The sequence below is a fragment of the Podarcis erhardii genome, assembly GCF_964252035.2.
Source record: "Podarcis erhardii genome assembly, chromosome: 6".
NCBI classification, from domain to species: Eukaryota; Metazoa; Chordata; class Lepidosauria; order Squamata; family Lacertidae; genus Podarcis; species Podarcis erhardii.
In genome coordinates this window covers 62,103,254-62,124,098 of record NC_138510.1, presented here as the reverse complement: position 1 = coordinate 62,124,098, position 20,845 = coordinate 62,103,254, and the positions used below count along the sequence as shown (strand labels likewise).

At 43.4% G+C, this 20,845-nt stretch overlaps 1 protein-coding gene across 13 annotated transcripts in view; it reads left to right on the top strand.

Moving 5' to 3' along the window:
- The first annotated feature begins 845 nt into the window (after nt 1–845).
- Nucleotides 846–20,845, top strand: part of DOCK7 (dedicator of cytokinesis 7) — a 110,941-nt gene continuing 90,941 nt past the window's right edge. For 4 of the 13 annotated variants that reach the window (XM_081867106.1, XM_081867102.1, XM_081867099.1 and 1 more), the window contains exons 1-2: nt 865–1,086; nt 10,151–10,256. In XM_081867106.1, coding sequence (XP_081723232.1) covers nt 1,049–1,086; nt 10,151–10,256 — 144 coding nt within the window. In that variant the 5' untranslated portion in view covers nt 865–1,048. Of the gene's footprint in view, nt 1,087–10,150; nt 10,257–20,845 lie in introns of all 13 variants that reach the window. The other 9 variants (XM_081867095.1, XM_081867105.1, XM_081867103.1 and 6 more) reach the window with 5 other exon arrangements.

The following is a 20,845-nucleotide window of genomic DNA, read 5'->3' as shown; positions in this document are numbered from 1 at the left end:
GAAAGGGAGCTAGGCCGGGTTGGACTAGATGACCCTAGTGGTCCCTTCCAACTCTACGATTCCATGTAAGGAAGAGGCGGTGGGTGGTTTGGGAAAAGTCAGGAATAACTAGAAGTTTGTCATAAGTGGGGTCAATAGCAAAGCTACGGAGAAAGGGGAAGTGGCAGAGGGAACTGGGAAGGGTATTTTGAAGTGTGCGTCTTGGTAATTCCCCCTCTATATTATGATTATGCAGCACTCGCCCTTATGACACAAAACCAAAGCCGCTTCCGAAAAGAGGCGCAGCTTAGAACGTGGCGAAAACCAACCAACGAAACTTCAGTATTCCTGCTTGTTTTAAAGTTTCCAGCCTTAAAACCCCCAAACCTGAGATAGCGTGCAACTAGTAAAAATAACACAAGACTCGCCAGGCACCAACCATTTCAGTTTTAATGACGGGCGGAGGCTACGGGGGGGGGGAGGAGATGATGGGATCCCCCCCTCAATCTTCCTTCCACGCCCCCGCAGGTTCCTTTTGGACGCGGGTTCCCACAACCCCACAAACCTAGATCTCTTCCTCCCTCCGTCTTCCTCGTGGGCGGAGCAGGAGCCCGAAAGCCCGGCCAGGAATTCAAGAGGGAGGCTGCCAGCTTTGGGAAGTGGAATCACGGCTCTGCCCCCGCCCTTTGCCCCATCTCTTTCCCTGGAGCTGGGCGGAGGCGCGCCCTCCCTTCCCCTCGATGACTCGTCCCCTCCGCGAGGCGGGATGAGCCCGGATCCCAGCCCCTCCCCCGCCCGCGAGAGATTTGGGGGCGAGCGGGACCACCCCTCCTCCCGTTTGCCTTGGCCGGGCCATATATACACGACGAGAGGCGCACTCTCCCTTTTTTTCCCTTAGAAAGGGAGGCCTTGCACCGTCGGGCGGGGACGCGCAACGCCGTGTGGCTGCGCGGCGCTCCTGAGCATTACGGCGCTCATTCCTGGCTCCTTTGACTTGTTCTCCAGCGGCGGCGGCGGCGGCGGCGAGGGAAGCTGGAAGCGCTTTTGCTTTTGTCGATCCTGAGCAGCCATGGCCGAGCGCCGCGCCTTCGCGCAGAAGATCAGCAGGTAAGGCGGGCGGCGCGCCCAAGCTGCGGGCCCCGCGGGCTTTGCTGCCGGAGGAGCTGCAACTTGGGTTCTGCCGGCGAAGCGCCAGGGGCCTAAGATGCCGCCTGGCTCCGCGCGCCTCTCCCCGGGGCAGCCTGCGGGTGGCCGGGGTGCGCTTGGGGCGGGGAAGGGCTCGCCGGGCGGGTGCTGCTGCTGCGCGCTCCGGGCTGGCCCTGGTCCTGCCAGGAGTCACACCCTCTCGGTCCTCGGGTGCCCCGCGTTGCCCGGGGGCGGGGAGCATTGTGCGCTCGCGTGTTATCGCAAAGGGCGTTGCGCTCTCTGCGTGACCCCGATCTGCAGGCACCTTCTGTCTGCCGAGCACCCGGCGGGTGGGCGGGGCGCCCCTGGTGGGGTTTCTCCTCGATCTGGCAGAAAAAGCGTGCGAGGGTCGTCCCAGGGCTTTGCCATACTCTGGAGGGAGGTGGCTGCATTGTGTGATTGCGCCGTGCTTTGTGAGCTGCTTGCAAGTGCACGGGAGCAAACCCCAAGCATGCCGTTCGTTTATGCGCTGGCTTAAAAGCTGCCGTGCATGCATTGTCCTTTCCCCCCCTCTTTATCTTTGCATTCGGTGAATCGTCTGCAGGCCCCTTTTGTCATGCATTGTTCTCCGGATTCGTGCAGCAGGCTGGTGTATTTTACTCCCACTTGTCCTTATGCCTGTGAATTGTGTTTCTCAGAGTGTGGTTCTGTGCTGTGATCTGGTGAGGTGCGCCATGGCTTTGCCTTCAAGGTTGTGATGTATGTGCCTGAGGGGGCTGGTGATGTGTGCATTATACACAAAGGGGAATCTGGGATGGGTTCTTGGTCATGTGCGGAACACACAATGATATTTTCTTGTCTGCTATACAGCATGGTAAGCATCTCTCATTCCACAGAATAAGGTGGAGAGCAGAACTCAGGTCTGATGTACAGGGGATGCAAAACCCTCTGAAATTCTTTGCTGTCTTTCAACTGTCAACCTGCCCCGGAATTGTAGTTTCCCTTTCCTTAAGTTCTTTCTTCACAGCAACTGGAAGGACTATAAATGTGTCAAGGTCTTGATTTCCTGCTAGCTTCCCTGCAAGATGGTTAAGAGTTTGTATATTCTTCACTTTCTCTTTTATGAGGACATACTTTCTATATATCTGAGGTGTCTGTTGCTACCATCTTAGTTATACTTAGTGAAGTCCAGTTTGCAAGTTAGATTAGTCCAAGGAAAGTGTTGCAATGAGCAGTATATTGGGGTGGGGATTTACAGTGGTACCTCGGGTTACATACGCTTCAGGTTACACACTCCGCTAACCTAGAAATAGTGCTTCAGGTTAAGAACTTTGCTTCAGGATAAGAACAGAAATCGGGCTCTGGCGGTGCGGCAGCAGCAGGAGGCCCCATTAGCTAAAGTGGTGCTTCAGATTAAGAACAGTTTCAGGTTAAGTATGGACCTCCGGAACAAATTAAGTACTTAACCCGAGGTACCACTGTATATGGAGTAGAGGAGCCACTGCCATATTCTGTATGCTGAAGTTCACTACTCTACCTATACACAGTGCTGCCTCAGTAACTTTAGGGCTGTTCCATCTGTGCTTCTTTGAACTACTGGCACACATTTACAGTGCATTCCTTTGCATGTTTACTCAGAGGTGAATCCCTTTCTCTCTACTAAGTGTGTTTTAGGCCACATTTAAAAGCGGCATCATACCACTTTAACAGTCCTGGCTTCTCCTGGGAATTGTACTTTGAACAATTCTCAGAACCCTTAGCGGAGACCCTTCTTCCTTTTACAGAGGTACAATTCTCAGAGTTCCCTGTGTTAAATGAATAGAGCGCATGTGGCCTAGATTACAGCTGTAAATTGAGTAATGGGGAGATTTTAAGGATAATAGTCCTCCCTACATGCATGTATGTTTGGGTAGGTGATGCTAATCTACATTACTGGCTTTCAGTTCATGACCAAGGAAGTAGTAATAATTCCAGATTAAAGGGTTATGATATTTTTCACTGCTCCCTTAGCTTTCCCCACCTTGCTAGATATTATTCAGGCACCCCCAAACTCGGCCCTCCAGCTGTTTTGGGACTACAACTCCCACCATCCCTAGCTAACAGGGCCAGTGGTCAGGGATGGTGGGAATTGTAGTCACAGAACAGCTGGAGGGCTGAGTTTGGGGATGCCTGTTACATTTAGGACCAGTAACAAAATGTTGCAGAGTAAATTCTACTTCTTCCAGTTCACCATGCCCTCTTCCAAAACATCTATTCCACCCCTTCCTCATATATTCTGTGGCTACTGAGCTTGCTCATTTCTCTTTGGGCTGCTTTTTTTGGGGGGGGGGAATGTTGTCCCAATTCCCCCCCCCCCGACTTACTTTCGTTTACCAAATATTTTTGTATTCCTGCAGACTGTTAGGTTCCCCCGAGCATATTTTTTTTAATCTATCTCTTGTTTCTCATGGTCTTTGTTTGGGCTACAACACTCCCCAGCTGAGTTCCCTATTAGAGAGAGATAGTGATAAAGGATTGGGGGCAGGATGCAATTAAGAAAACCTTCCTTCCTGGTGCATTTTGCCATGGGAGCTGATTGTGCCATAGGAGCAAGTGAGTTCCATTTGAAATCAAATAGATTTCCACTTAGGCTCCCAAGCAACTTATTATTATTAGTCTCTCTTCCTCACCTTCCCCAACAACTAGAAATAACTGTGTCTGAGAATCTGGGGATCACAGCTGGCAATTCTAAGCATGCATACCGAAGAGAAAGTCCCATTGAAATCAATTAGTATGTTTGCAGTGATGCAACTTTCTTTCACCCCTCACCAGGGGAACGAAAAGAATCTGTTTTGCTTATTAGAACACTGAGTGATTGATCAAGTGCTCTTGCTAAAGCTCTTGACTACTTCTCTTAAGTAGTGGCTGCATCAGATTGACATTGGCCGGTTCAATTGTAGCTATTCAGAAGGCAGGAGCCAGAAGAATGTTACTTTCACCCCTTGTGAATGGCAAGCTCTGGCAGCAGTGACTGAATCTATTCATGGCAGAGGACCACTCCAAAGGAAAAATGGGGGGGGGGGGGGAGAAGAAGAGTGTCAACCTTTCTCGTCCTTAACTTGGTTTATAGGGAAATGGAAAATGCTGGAAGAGACCAGAAGTGATGAACTGTCTGTATTTGATCCCTGTGTATTCCTTATTTTCTTTGCAACAGCAGCAATAAGAGAAATATACAGTGGTACCTCAGGTTACATACGCTTCAGGTTACAGACTCCACTAACCCAGAAATAGTGCTTCAGGTTAAGAACTTTGCTTCAGGATGAGAACAGAAATTGTGCTCCAGCGGCGCGGCAGCAGCAGGAGGCCCCATTAGCTAAAGTGGTGCTTCAGGTTAAGAACAGTTTCAGGTTAAGTACGGACCTCCGGAATGAATTAAGTACTTAACCCGAGGTACCACTGTATTCAGGTATATCCATAAGAAGTGGTATGCATCCGCAGGGAGAAGGCTTTACAACCAATTTTGGAATTTATTTTCATGCATTTTTTTTATTTATGAATTGCTTCCCATGAAAACACCCTGAAGTGTTTAATAATTAAAATACATCAATACGTAGGAAAGACATATACTGTATAAAGCATTTTCAAATCCAATTCAGATGCAGACTGGGATAAGAACTTTATAGAAGGCTTGCTGAAAAAGAAAGGTTTTCAGTAGGCCCTAATAGGAGGGTGCTACGCTAAAAGCCTGATTCCTACAACGTACGGATTTCTGTCCCAACACTGAATCCCCCTCTTAAATATGGTGCCTTAAAACATCTTTGAAACTCCTGGTGAAAACTGTTTATTCAAGTTTTTTTTTGTTTGTTTGTTTTAAAAACAATCATTTAGAAGCCATGAAAAGTTTTCATTTTTCTTGAAATATTGATATCTCAGAAGTTGAAATTTTAAGTCTTAGGCCCCATGCAAGCCATCTATAGCCTCTGGTTTTCTTCACGCTGTGAACAGCTGCTCATGTTGTACAATTAAACCATTCCACAAAATACTTAGATATTCTCAGTAGTAAAATTAGATTCTTACCAGAATCCAGTTTTAATGGGTTTGAACAACAGTTCAAAATGCAAAGCCTTTCTGTCACATTGTGTTTCTTGGTTATTATGGAAAGTAGCAAAATTCACAATGATTTTTAGCAGTGGTAAGGTTTCACTGCAGTCTGCAACTGGTTATATGTTGGCTCGGTGCAAAGCCTGAATTGCTTTTCTTTTTGGCCGCTTGCTCAGCTGATGTTACCAAAAAGAGTGCTTTATTACATTTCTTTTTTACTTCTTAAGAGCTACTTTTCACATAACTTTTTAAAAACTTGGTCATACTTGTGAAAGCCACATCTGTGCCTGCGGATATATGGGAAAATGTAATTTGGAAAACACTAGGTCAGAAATCCAAAGGTCTTACGGGTCTTTGGCTCAGTTGCTCAGAGGTTACAGACTCCACTGTTGGCTCTTTGGGGCGACTTTGAGCAAAACTGAGGAATGGTGGAAGGTATTTTGGCAAAAATATTGCTGGTGCAGATTGGGCCGACATTGTCAGAGCTTTTCACAAGAAACAGCTTATAGTTGGGTGCTATAGAATAGGAATGATGAGGAGTGTAGTCTGTAACATGTGGAGGGCACTGTTGGCTGTCCCTGAAAAACAATATACAGCGGTATCTTGGTTCCCAAACTTAATCTGTTCCGGAAGTCCATTCCAAAACTGAAGTGTTCCAAAACCAAGCTGCGCTTTCCCATAGAAAGTAATGCAAAATGGATTAATCCGTTCCAAACTTTTAAAAACAACCCCTAAAACACCAATTTAACATGAATTTTACTATCTAATGAGACCACTGATTTATAAAATGAAAACAATAATGTACTACAGTCATATAATCAATCAGTAGCTGAACTGGGTTCCACACAGTCACAAAACAAAACAACCTGCAAGAAAACCCGCCCCCCTCAAAAGCACAAAATAAATAGCAAAAAAAAAACAGACCTCAGCGTAACATTCAAAACTGAGCACATTCGGCTTTTGAAAAAATGTTCACGAACAGGAACACTTACTTCTGGGTTTGCAGTGTTTGGGTTCCAAGTTGTTTGAGTACCAAGGTGTTTGAGAACCAAGGTACCACTGTAATCATAATTCTAAACATAGTGCACATACTTGAATTGTGCATATAAGGACAGTAGGGGTGTCTTTTTTTAAAACACCTTTCATTTTTAAAAACACTGAAAGTCTACACAAAAGCAGTTTCCAAAATTTACATTTGGTATTTTTTGGTCTGGACTTTTCATATACTGTCAATGAACCTTTGTTTCAGAAAAAAATACCCCTCTCTGCATATAATGATCTCATTGAATCACAAATGTGGTAGAATATTTGGTTAATTATTTTTCTCCTTTGTGACAGTCTTTGAAAACTAATTCCATATCCTTTGGTAACATAAACAGTTCCATCCTTTGATAATATTAATGGTAAAGGTACCCCTGCCCGTACGGGCCAGTCGTGTCCAACTCTAGGGTTGCGTGCTCTTCTCGCTCTAGAGGCCGTGAGCCGGTGCCGTCCGAAGACACTTCCGGGTCACGTGGCCAGCATGACGAAGCTGCAGCTGGCGAGCCAGCACCAGCGCAGCACACGGAAACGCCATTTACCTTCCCGCTATAAAACGGTACCTATTTATCTACTTGCACTTAAGAGTGCTTTCGAACTGCTAGGTGGGCAGGAGCTGGGACCGAACGACGGGAGCTCACCCCGCCGCGGGGATTTGAACCGCCGACCATACGATCGGCAAGTCCTAGGCACTGAGGTTTTACCCACAGCGCCACCCGCGTCCCATTTATAATATTAGATGCTACGTTTTCTCTTGGTGGAGGATTGTGGTTGCATCCTGGTAACAATTTGTAGACAAATTCCAGAGGCTTTATTTTTTCCCCTGCTGCCAGTGAATTCCTAGAAATGAATATATGCATCCCACAAGAAAAGGTTACACATGTTCCATTAATAGACTCAAAGTGCTTTAAAGGCAAATCATCTCTTCTTATGACTGTAAAGTTAACTCATTCAGGGGTTGCCCACCTTTTTGGGCCAGTGGGCACATTTTGAATTTTGTGAGAGTGCTAAGGATACCAGTCACAAAACAGCTGCTGCTGGGATGGGGGTTGGTTGTGGCCCAACCATGAAATGGCTGCTGTGAGGGGCATGACATAATGCAAAATGAGAGAAGAAGCCACTTATTTTGCTGACTTCCTTGAACTGCAAAAATGAGAGGAGGTCTCAACCAAATGCATAGCTAGTGAGCTCTCTTTTTGTTGGTGGGTCTGAAGCCTAGTTAAGTATATGAGCAGGAATGGGGAACCAACAGCCCTCTAGATGTTGTTGGACCACAACTTCCATTATCTCTGACCATTGGTGATGCTGGCTGGGGCTGTTGGGCATTGTAGTTCAACACCTGGAGGCTGCAGTTTCTCCATCTTACCTAAAGGAAGAATTTGCCACCACCTTTCTTCACTGCTGAAATACATGGAATTTCAGTTTACGCAGTTTACAGCCAGGCTCTATGAAAGAAAAGGAGGTCTGCCTGTGAACAAGATCTAACAAATGATAGTGAGAGTTGGATGAACCAAAATCTACTCCTTATAGTTACTAAATACGATGCTGTTGCAGACAGTTCTATTCAGGGGGCTAAGGAAACATCTGCCCTCCCTATGAGGACACAGCAATAAAGAACACAAGAAGATCCCTTGTGTCCCATCTTAGTCATAATCCTGTTTTCCCACAGATCAGATGTCTCCAGGAAGTTCGCATATAGGGTGTGAAGACAACAGTCTGCCCTGCTCTTGTGTCTGTACCCCATCTTTGAAACTTGGAAGTTCTCCTTGGTTACTGTGGGGAAATAGCCACCGATAGGTCCATAATAATAACAACGCTGAACTCCTGTATAGCTCTTTCAAGTGTTCAGAGTGCTTCTCATGCAGTCAGTATCCACACAACAACCAGTGATGGGGGACCTATGGCCCTCCAGATGTTGAACTCTAACTCCAGTCAGCCACCATCTGCACAGTCAGGGATTTGTCAAATCCTATTTTAAACCCATCTGAGTTTATGAGCTTTAGGGACATCCGGTAGCAATGAATTTTACACATTTAAATATGCTTTTAAGGAAATATTGCTCCTGTTTGTCAGTCCTGCATCTCCTGCCAATTTCAATGGATAACCATGAGTTCTTGTGTTATGAACATACTTCTTACTCTTAACAGTTTATCTCCTGTACTCACTCATGTCTATTCTCTTTCTGGCAAACAATTACCTCCATTGCTGGCCTAGCATTTCTTTTACATTGCTGGAATCTTTGATGATCCCCGTGATGAAGGTGTTGTCAATTTCATGCTTTAAAGGCTTTTAAAGCCTCCTCTCAAACATCTGATGGACTCTGAAGAGGCTATCAAACTCTGGCAGTCTGTATGCTGATTATTAAGATTTAAAGCCGCGATGGTTTGGAGAGGCAGTGCAAGAATTTATGGACCCGTGTCACTTGGTGACTAATCCTTCGTAGGTCTTATGCCTAGTCTTGTTTCTGCATAGGGCTTTGCGTAGTCAGACATTTTCTGAGTGAGGGCTTTGGGTCAAACTATAGAAGAAGATCTGTATAAGTTATTTACAAGTTTGCAGTGCATATATTTATTTCATGAACAAGAGGGTAATCCTTGCCTTCTTGTTATTAATGAAAGGTAATACTTTAGCATTCAGAAGTAAATTACTTTCTGAATCATGAGGTAAAGTGAAAATGCGTAAAGAACAATCCACCCCACCTCCGCCACGTCAGTTTGGGAGGAGGTTTGGATTAGGCAGAGCTGTCCCTCATCCCAGCTCTCTTAGCTGGCCTTCTGTTGTCCACTAATTGTGAGTGTGGGAGCCAATGGAAAGCCCTGAAAAGGGGGCATTTTGAGAGACGCAGTAGAGTTAAGCCAGTCTTGTACCATTTTAATAGCATTGGGGATCAGGGCTCATCCTGCCTTCCAGCCACCATGAACAGATGTGACAGGCGTTCCAACTCTTTCCAAAGCCCTGCCATCAGGAAAAGGGAGTTAGGATATCGCTTGCTACTCCTTGGAAGCTTCAGAAGTGGGAAGGTCTATAGGTCAAGAACGGGCTGGGCTCTCCAGTTGCTACTCTGATTGTTTTAAAACAAATACAAACTAAACCAAAGAAAAACTGGCTGCACTGTCATTTAATATGAAGCAAGATCCTGATAAATTTAAATAAATACAGCAGAAAATTTCTTCTCTCTGTTCCCCATCTGTTTTCCATCACTAATTTCTTCCATATTATCTTCTTGGTATAAACTGAACTGCTGGGGGCTGATACAGGTTCATGTAGTTCAGTTGACAATCTAAAACTTGTAAAGAATAATTAACAAAATAAATAAATAATGGAATTTGACTTGCATACCTACAGACCTACATTGGCTCCCAGTATGTTTTTGAGCACAATTCAAAGTCTTGGTGTTGACCTGTAAAGCCCTAAATGGCCTTGGCCCAGTATACCTGAAGGAGCGTCTCCACCCACATTGTTCTGCCCGGACACTGAGGTCCAGTGCCTAGGGCCTTCTGGTGTTCCCTCACTGCGAGAAGCAAAGCTACAGGGAACCAGGCAGAGGGCCTTCTCGGTGGTGGCAACCACCCTGTGGAACGTCCTCCCATCAAATGTGAAAGAAATAACACCTACCTGACATTTAGAAGACATCTGAAGGCAGTCCTGTTTTTAATGTGTGACATTTTAATGTATTTTTAATCTTTGTTGGAAGCCGCCCAGAGTGGCTGGGGAAACCCAGCCAGATGGGCGGGGTACAAATATATTATTATTATTATTATTATTATTATTATTATTATTATTATTATTGCATACATACAATATAATACATGCATAGGCCACATGGCAATGTGTTATGGGTGGAGCCCTGATGCTCTGGTTTTTTTTTTATGCTGTCACTAAAAGCAGTGTCCTATCATATTTGAGTAAAATCACCTTTTCATTCTAGAACTGTGGCAGCTGAAGTCCGGAAGCAGATTTCAGGACAATATGGTGGATCACCGCAGCTTCTCAAGAACCTTAATATTGGAGGCAGCATTTCCCATCATACAACTGTAAGTAATTTTTTATATTCATAAGAAAGCTGAATTGGTGCAGAACACAAACTGCTTTAATCTGGCTTTCCTATATGTAAGAGCAAGCATGCTTGCTGGTTTCTAGATTGCACTCTTAGCTATGGATGCTGAATGTGTGGATACCCAAATCTGTCTTCAAGTGTGAAGCGCATGTCCAAGAAAACCTGAGGGCATACCCTTTTGCAATACTTGGAACTGGCAAGGAGGTTTGGCCCTTTTCTGAGTCCCTTAAAGGAGCATATCTGTACCCGGTTTCTAAATTTGGTCTTCATAGGTGGTGGGCATGTCTAGGAAACGAATGTGCCTGGATGTATTATTAATTACACAAAGGAGACTGGGATGTGTGAGTTCTTGTGCCAGATTTCGTGTATGTAGCATCCCCGGGAACAGCAGCATAACTAGGGTGAGCAATATGGATTTGTGCCCAGAATCAGCTACTTGCAGTAGGGTGTGGGATTTGCTTGGCTGCAGACTTGGATACCGTCCAGAATACAAAACTGGCCAGGTAAAGCTCTCTTTTAAGAGATACATATAAAAGGTTGCATTCAAGAGTTCCTTCTGCATATTCAAGACAGCTGGGGTAGCTCAGTCGGTAGAGCACGAGTCTTTAATCTCCGGGTCATTGGCTTGAGGCCCAGGCTGGGCAAAATATTTCTGCATTGGACTTGACCCTTGTGGTCCCTTCCAACTCTGCAAAGTCTAAGATTCTAAGGCATCTCCCCTGTATTCTGGCATTCCCCTCCTCCTGCTGCTGCAGCCAAAATTCTGCTGCAGCGGAATTTTGGAGAGCTGCAGGGACTGCAGTGGGAAGAAGTAGCAGGTAAAATCCTGTTGGACTTCCTCTCTCTTAATTCTGGATGCTTCCCTTCCATAGTTAAGTGTTTTTGCTATATTTTTGTGGATACAAACTTAGGGATGTATACAGCATCACATGAGCGGAGTTCTGCTTGCACAATGAGACTTCCCTTTCATAACCTTTCCCAGTGTGCACCAAAATCTGTTCTAGAGGGTTTCCTGGCCCTCTATAGCAAATCTTGAGGATGCACTGGGAGCTGCAGAGGAAAGAAGGGGAAAGCTGCTTTGCACAATTGGAAGTATGTGAGCGACAACACTGAATCCCTTATCAATCCCCATGCATGACATCAGTCTCTACTAAAGCCATGAAAGATTACTGATTATTTAAGATATTGGAAACAACTTTTGATTGTGTAATTATCCCTACACAAATTTCACAATAGGTACATATTCTTGGATATTATTAATCTAAAAAGATTAAAAACAAGCATCTGATTCTTCAAGATGTTCTGAACTAACTTTAGATTAAACAGGATTGGCTGTGAGGAAGAGTTGGAGGTGTATTTTAAAAATTAAAAATAGCTGCATATTCAAGAGAGTGTTGCTAGTTTCCAGAATGGCAGAACTGCTGGTTTGCTGCCTCACTTCCTCACAAAATTAACAGAAGGAGATAGCTAATGTACCCCTGTCATTTCTTGTTGAGATATTCAGCAATAAATATTAAGGTAGAGCCAAGGAGGATTTAGGAGAATGGAAAACAGTGTTGTTAAACTCATCCCAAGCTGTTATAGGTTGTAGTTCACATCTTGAATACTCCCACTTAAAAGTATTCCCAATGAACGTGGTGGCAGCAATGCAGCATAAGGGTTATGCATTGCAGCCCGTTGCCTCCCCACGCTGAGTACCTTTAATTATTGGCAATTGTGTTGTGTATTCACGCTCAGTTCGTGCAATCTATGACAGGGCAGTAACTCTAATGAATTATCTGACTATGCAGTGATACGCTAGACTGCAAATCACCTGACAGGTAATGTAAAAGTCATGTTGAAATTAAATAAAAGGTAGTGCATTTGTTAAATCTTGTTTCATTTAAATATGAAAAGGTCAACGACTCTTACTCTTTCCTTTCATTTCTGAGACATTTCTTTGAACGTTTGCCATTGCCCAATGGGGCACTAGAATTAGAGCAAGATTTATCAAGAGGGCTGGTGAGAATTCATTCTGCCATCTTGTGGCACTGTCTAGAAAAAGTATCCGCTCTCTCCTTTCCATACACCTCCGCCAGCCTATACTGATAGAGAAAATATCAGTTGACTGAATGAGAGAGACTTTGAGACCCAGTTAAGTCTGCAAGAAAGATAGCAATCGCATCCCTAGGCATTTCTGCATCAAGCACAACCTGTGGAGATCCAAGCCTTGCTTTATTGGTCATGAATTAATTAAATAACAAAGGCACTTATCAGGACTAGATCTTTCAGCACTGATGTAAAATATTTTTTGCACTCGGCTTAGACACATCTGTATAAGATAGTTCCAGTTTAAATGCATCACTAAAAGTAAATAGGCTTCTTATGAACACACTGTTGGTGGCCATCTCTGTAAAATTGCCATTCAGAATACTGCTGAAAGATAGGATGCAGCCAATCTGCATATTTAATCTTTGCTGGTTAGTTATATATTCAATGTGTGTGTGTGTGTGTGTGTGTGCGCGCGTGTGCGTGCATTGCATAAAAGCAGGTTGGTTAATTTCATCTTTAGGCAAGCATCCTCATTATTCCTGAGCTACTAGAGAAAAATAGGAGGCATATTTTCTTTTCTTCTTCATACTAAGTTTCCTTCCAGCTCCTAAAACAGGTTTTTCCCTTCGCGGCTGTCTCCCTCTGTGCCTTGCTTGACATTTTATTTTCAGAAGAAAAAAAAAGCCTCAGAATTTTGGAATTGTGACAGCCTTTTCTCATCAGCTGAGTTCTTCAACCATTTTAAATTACCAAGAAACTAGCGCTGTTAAACCTAAAGGCACAAAATTATGACTTGGCTGCTCAGAATAAAAATTAAAGTGCTTTGATAACACAGTCTTCTAGACCTCATTCCAAACTTCCATGGCTTGTTTGGTTGGCAAACTCCTGCTAAATGTGCAGTTCAGAGAATGATGACTGGTTACATTTTTCTTCCATGCTGCCTTCCAAAGGGCTCAATCATGTGAGATAGTGACTGACTTAGAGTCAACTAGTGTGTGTCATGGATATGCAGGAATGCAACCCTGATCTTCCTCTCCATTGAAGTTCAACACTGTATGTTGACCTTCTCAACCTGTACTTTAATTCAGCTGAACCCCATCCATCATGGCAAGCGGCCAGGGGAGATGGGAATTGCAGTTTTTTAACAATGTGGAGGGCACCAGGTTGGAGAAGCCTGATCTGTCACATGCCTAGGTCCACTGTTGTCATCCTTCCAGAAATACTTATGGAGACCTGGAGGAGGAGTTTCAACAGTCCCCAAGTGAAAAGTTACTAGCGTTATTGCCTTGTGGTTAATAGTGGCTGTGCGGTTTTTAGTTTTGTAATGGTCTTTGGCTCATTTATGTGTTTTGTTTTTTCTTATGTTGCATTGCTTGGGTTGTTTAAGATTATTATGCTGAATATACTGAACAGGTAGTGACCATTTTGTGCGTGGGTTCTGTTCCTGCCTCCATGCATGTTGGTGGAGCATGTCTAAGCACCCCCGTTAACCTCTCTTTCATGTCCAAAAGGACCTGTGTGTTAGCAATCACACATCAATTGGACATGCCTAAAATGATCGCTGCCTGTATTTTGATCTGTATGTTGCCTATGGTAATTTTTTAATGAAGCAATTACTAAATAAAGCTACAAATTATACTTGTCCTGTTTCTCAGTCCTACTGTTTTAGTGCAGGCAAGGCCAGAGTCTCAGTAGAAAAACTCAGATGCCCTTATTTCTCTGGGGAAAATGGAATTTAGCACATGAGAATCTATGCCTTTAAGAAAAACAAATCCAGTTAAAAAGCGAGAATTCTAGAGGAATTCTGGCAGGGAAAATGGATGTTCAACAACTTAAATTTACCATATTCCCCGCTGTCATTTTGTTTTCTTAGAAAAAGCCTGCAGTAAAAGGTGTTCTTAGCATCATTTACCAAAGCATCAGGAAATCTCACCACACCTAGGAACATTCTCCTGTATATTAAAAGCAGTTATTAACGTTTTTTCTTGTGTGTTAATCTCCACAGCCCCACTGTGGTGTGGTTCTTATAAGTTACCAGTTTCCTTTCTTCACAGTAACTTCTATGAGTTTACCAGGGAGAGCTTCAAAGGCTACACCTTTTCCCATTTGGAAGCAGCTGAATATCTTACATTTATCAATGTTATGCAGATAATATAGACACAAGTGTCTTTCAAGCCTTGGCTACATGGCCACTTAAGTAAACACCTGAAATTTGATTTGCCTTCCTGTAAATGCATGAGTAGCCAGCAGCTGTAGGGTTAAATTTACTGTCTGTCTTCGCTGCTTAAGAACTTTATCTGTCTTTGAATATAGTAGAGCAGACTTTGATCTTCTTCATCTAATGCCTTAGATTTTTCCCCCTCCCTCCTTTGCTTGGTAGTACAAATGCTGTCTTGCTGATTGAGCCAAGTAGGTCAAGCACCCATTGTTGTTATTTCTCTTTGACTGGCATGTTTGCTATTGTTCTTTAATAGAGAACAAAACATGATTTCAAGGGTTTCAAAGCCACTGGTAAATAGAAAGATTTCCACTCCCAATTTTTGTTCTTTTTCTGTGTCAGCACAGGTCCCTTGTATGGGTAAAAGCACACTTAGCTGTTTAATCCTTGGCATTTCAAATTCAAAGGATTTCTGGTTGCAGAACTAGAAAATACTTTATCCTGGCACCTTTAGAGAGCTGTTGCCAATCACCATAGGATTAGAATAGAATAGATAGTCGCATGACTTAATTCCGTATAGCAGGGGTAGGCAACCTAAGGCCCAGGGGCCAGATGCGGCCCAATCACCTTCTCAGTCTGGCCCGCGGATGGTCCGGGAATCAGCGTGTTTTTCCATGAGTAGAATGTGTGCTTTTATTTAAAATGCATCTCTGGGTTATTTGTGGGACATAGGCATTCTTTCATTTCCCCCTCCCCCCAAATATAGTCCGGCCCACCACATGGTCTGAGGGACAGTGGACCGGCCCACGGCTGAAAAAGGTTGCTGACCCCTGCCGTATAGGGTAGTTCCTTATGTTCATACATACTGTTTGACGATACTTGCATTTTCAGTAAGAGTCTATTATTAGATATTGGAGATTTTGTGATATGTGCAAATTCCATCAAAGATAACTCACCGTAGGTGTCACCATATAGGACTTTTGTAATAGTAATTTGGAAACTTGGAAAGCTGCAGGGCAGTTAAAACATACTTTAAGAAAACACTCAGTTTGATTTAAATCTCAGTTGTGCATAAGGTTAAAAAAGTAAAGACAAATTGTTTTTTAAAAATAAATATTTTATTTTTTGAAAAAGCTTGGTTTAAAATGAATTTTTTCCCCCTCGATATTTTTTGGCACAGATTCCAGTATTTTGTGAATGCCCCTTATTGCTACAATGTGTTAGTAATGATCACACAGAATAAAAGCCACTGAAAATAGAATGCAGGTTGGAGCATTTGAGATGCTCACAGAACAAAAGGCTCTTAGACCTGTTCTTTTGATTCACTTGCAGCACATTTGGTTCCACCTTGACAAAATAGCTTGTGCATCAAATCCCAAGACACTTTAAAAATGAAACGGCACTAGGAAATACAACAGTGTTGTATGGATGGAATAACAGATAGACATGCTTAGCTAACACATTGCTCATGTTGTAGCAGATGATATGGCAGAGGTGCAGGTAGGAGAGCAAATGGAAACAAGTGTTGGCTGGCTGAAGGAAGCACTAAAATACTGCAAAATACTGTGTTTGACATCTAGGGAAGGGCAAAGTCGATAGGAAGCAGAATTTTATTTCCGAGCTAGTAAGGGGACATAACAGTGAAGAATAACAGAGCCTTAAAGACAAAACGCTTGAGCGTCCTTGTAACAGTCCAGTTATAAACATTTGAGACAGGGTTTTATAATGCAAGCACTGACAACCTTAACTCTACCTGTGCATGCTTCCCAACGGAGCCGGGTGAAGGATAATAGTTTATATAAACTCAATCTATCAAGCTGGTATCTTACTTTAGTTAAGGGCTGTGTGCACATTTATATAGATATAATATATGTATATCTTTAGGATGGCAGTTCCCTCATAAGAGGTGTGAACCGCTGAAGAAGGCAGAATGTTTATTGCAATTACTGGAATATGCCGAAGGTAGTCATGATGAGTGGCTCTTTGTTCTGGTGCTGCTGCTGAAGCCCTTTCCCAGTTATTTTAATAAGCTGTAGAAAAACACACACAGCCAATCTGGTGTGCCTGCACAGCCCTGATGTCGTTGCTCCCCTGGCCACATTCACATAAGCTTTAGTGACTGGTGTTGGTGGGGTGGCTCCACAGCTCTGCCACACCACGCCATCCGCTGGTGACCGCTGGTGACCGCTGGTGTGGGGGAAATAAGTTGGAATCAGTTGTCAGTTAAAGTTCAACATGATCTTGGCTGTCAGCATGACCTCCAGTGCTAGGCTGTTATAGTTATAGCTGATAGGTGTCCCTCTTCAACCCTATGCATGTCTCCTCTGAAATAAATCCTATTTAGTGTGTTAAGACTTGCTCTCAGGTAAGCAAGTGTAGGATTTCAGCCTTAGGAGCTTAGCAGATTTCCAAACTTAATGGCCGTTGCTTCTCTATTTTGTAATTCTTGCACAGCTTGTTTACCTTGTGGTGACTACCTTGACTAGTTGATTTTACTGTTGCATTCATAAATGCAACAGTACAACGAAGATAACTTGAAGGAGTTCCAACTACTCCAGTTTCTCCCTAGGGATGTTATATAGAAATACTTTGACATTTAAAACAGGCTTTTCAAGAAAGGAGAACTAAGTTTTCAAGGCAGCTTATTCTCATGTCTAGGCTAAATTGTGTTTAAACTTACAATTTAAATGCATTTTTGCCCGGCTCTTTGCAGTACAGTGGTACCTTGGTTGTCAAATTTAATCTGTTCCGGGAGTCCGTTCGACTCCTGGAACCGTTCGAAAACCAAGGCGCAGCTTCCGATTGGCTGCAGGAGCTTCCTGCTCTCAATTGGAAGCCGCGTTGGATGTTCAGCTTCCAAAAAAGTTCGCAAACCGGAACACTTACTTCCGGGTTTGCGGCATTCAGGAGCCAAGCCGTTTGACAACCAAGGTACCACTGTACAGAGTGGGTAAAGGTAAAGGTAAAGGTACCCCTGCCCGTTCGGGCCAGTTTTGCCAGACTCTAGGGTTGTGCACTCATCTCACTCTATTGGCCGGGAGCCAGCGCTGTCCACAGACACTTCCGGGTCACGTGGCCAGCGTGACAAGCTGTATTTGGCGAGCCAGCACAGCACACGGAACGCCGTTTACCTTCCCGCTGGTAAGCGGTCCCTATTTATCTACTTGCACCCGGAGGTGCTTTCGAACTGCTAGGTTGGCAGGCGCTGGGACTGAACGATGGGAGCGCACCCCACCGCGGGGATACGAACCGCTGACCATGCGATCGGCAAGTCCAAGGCGCTGAGGTTTTACCCACAGCGCCACCTCATTCAAATGAGATTCAAATGGATAGAGCTGCAGAAGGCTTTATGGTATATGTATTCTTGCAGAGTGATTAAAGTTGTGCCTTACCAGTTTTCCCAATTGTATGCTGGCAGGGTGGCACCTTGTCTCCTGTAGTTTCTGAAAGTTTTGTTGAGTTAGATGTTTAGCCAGAAACACAAAGCATACTTAATAGTATTGCAGAAAGTTAATGCACCAAACAAATAACAATTGTTTGAAATATCCCTATAAAGAGCAACATGTATAAAATAAAATGTTACTTGCAGAAATAACAAACTATTTTACCATAGCAAGAATCATAACGTTGTCAAAACTTACATACTATCTGAAACAATATATGGTAGGGATAAATTATATTCGCTGTGCTCACTGATAATAATAAACACCAGAAGTGGTTAGATGTTATTGATGCTATAACTATTCTCCATCGTCCATTGACAGAATGTTAACAAAAATAGGGTGTGGTTGGAGTCGCATAACAAGAGAATGACTAATGTCAAATATTGAAACAGAAGAAAAAATACTTAAGAGGAAGAAATTGTTGACCAAAACTCATTATCTGAGGTCATGTTCATGTGATCTTTGGTTGTGTAGTAGCTACAAAATAAAATATTTTAAAATAGAGGTATTCTGTCTCGGTGAGGCTGGTAGGGTTGTATGCATCTGCTGCGATGTTCAAAAGCCAACTTTTGGCATACCTTCATAAATGCATATTTTCGGTCGTATCCTAAGAGCTGGATTTTCTGATGTATGACAGCGGATGCACTGTTGATTGTAAAATGACATAGGTGAGCGTGTACCAGATTTTCTTGTAGTAGGAAATGTTGGTATGAATAGGCCCTGCAACTGAAACAAAAAGAATTTAACTCAAAAGAATCAATTTCACTTTCTTCTTCTTCTTATATAGCTTGCCTGGGAGCATTGTTGCCTGTTACACGTTAGACCTGTTTCTCTGCTTTTATATGGGCTTTCAATTTTTACAGTGAAAATAATGATACCTTCGCCAATGTTCCTTTGAAAAAGCACTTGAAAGCTTGACTGGCACAATATCCCATGTCCTGATATGGCTTATTGAGGAAAGGTCATAACATTGTTTTCTTAATAGGAACTGGCAACCTGTTCATCAGGAGGGCGGTGCCAACAAATCCCTTATAGCCAGAAAGGAGATAGGTTGACCTTCCAAAGCTTGCTTTCTCCGCCTCTCCACCATAAAACGCCAGAGTTTAAAATAATGCGTTTGTCTTTCATCTGCCAATAAGCTGACACAAACTAGTTCCTCTTCATAACCAAGAATTTATGTTTTGCCTGTTTACTCAGGTGTTAGGCAGTATTTCTGACTGCACAGATGGCGAGGCTAATGTTGGCTTCTGGGTTTGACATTTATGTTTGTTTACATCTTCATGCTATAATAGTCTACTGAAGAGGTGTAGGGACAAAAATGCGAATGCCTTACCTGATTCTGGATGCTGATGAGCTCCTGTAGCCATTGCTGACATCAGTTCTCATTATGAAGTTCCTGGAATGTGTTGGCAGTTTTACTTCCATTTCATAAAAGGAAAGACATTACTTGAATAAGGACGTTTGTGAACACTCTGCCCCTAAAATAGAAACATTATTGTTTTAACTCTTATTGTTTTAACATTATTGCTCTAATCACCTTGGTTCCTAGTACTTTTCCCCCACAGATTGTTCTAGCCTTTTTGAGTCATACTCTCTTTCCCTATAAGCAAATCAGAAATTTAATGTGTGCATTTGCCTTGGAATATGGCTGGCCCATATTTAGTCATGTATCACCCAGTGGCCTGTGCTGAACTATTTTATATACTGTGTCCTCTCCAGATGTTTTGACCTACAATTTCCACCAGTGGCCAATGCCATACTGGCTGGTGAGGGTGGGGTAATGGAAGTTGTAGTTGAAAACATCTGGAGGGTACCAGATCAGATCAGAGAAGTCTGTACAATGTCATGAGAACATGTGCATTGTAGTGTATAAAGTACTGAGTGCCCTTGGAGAATCTCTCAGCCAGCAGTGGTGGGAGGGGCTGCATTGCTTACATGACCTCCTGTCACTGCCATTGGTCTGGCATATCAGGAGCATGAAGGGGAGAGCTTGGCATGATACAAATACACTAGCAGGAGCTCTGGATTGGCTCTGCTGGTGCGTTTGCACTCCACCAGCCTTGCTGCCTCCTCACCCCTTGCCTTTGTCTTCCCAGTACGCTGCAGGAATGGCAGTGTTGGGAGGTCAGGTAAGAAGCTGAGCAAGCCTCTACTGCTCTTAGCCTATCATTCTTCACCTACCATATTTTGTTGTAAAATAAGGCACCCTATATATGGTTTTCTTGGCAGGAATTGATTCAAATTGATGGAGAAATAAGAAATACAGTTGCCCCACAATCACCGTGATGCATGATGATAATTTATACTTTATTTTGTGAAGGATGACGGTGTGCTGGGAGGGGCAGCCAGTCTATAATTAGAAATATCTTTTCCTCTTTTAGTGAAGATGAGGATTTGAAAAAAAACACAACCAAATACAGCACATTACCTGCCCACATCAGTTTGTACTCAGTTTAAAAGTTTGTCCCATTTATTTTCTTCCCTGTCTGTGTAGCTGATTATCTCTGTGTTTCTTTCACGTACAGTTTAACACTTAGGTCTTCGTAGGGTTGTAGGGCACTCTTGCTTTGCAGCACCACAGTGACACACCAAATTTGTGCTTTCCCTCCAGCTTCCTTCAACAGCAGAACATAGCAATTTAGAGGGCTAGGATGCTACTGATTATTGTGATCACATGTTGTGGAGAGAAAGAGAGAGGGTGTTCCTGTTGGGAACAATGTTTTTGCATGGGACAAGGGAGGGGGACCATTTCAGATGTTGAAATCACATGGTGAATTTGGGCAAAGGCAACAGAATCTATCCCACAGGCAATGTATGTCACCATATCACCAGTTCAGAATGAATATATCCATTCAGTGTTTCTGGGAGGCAGGGCAAATGTGTTTCACTTTGAACACATCAGCAGCTTACTCTAATCTCAAATGACCAAGAATT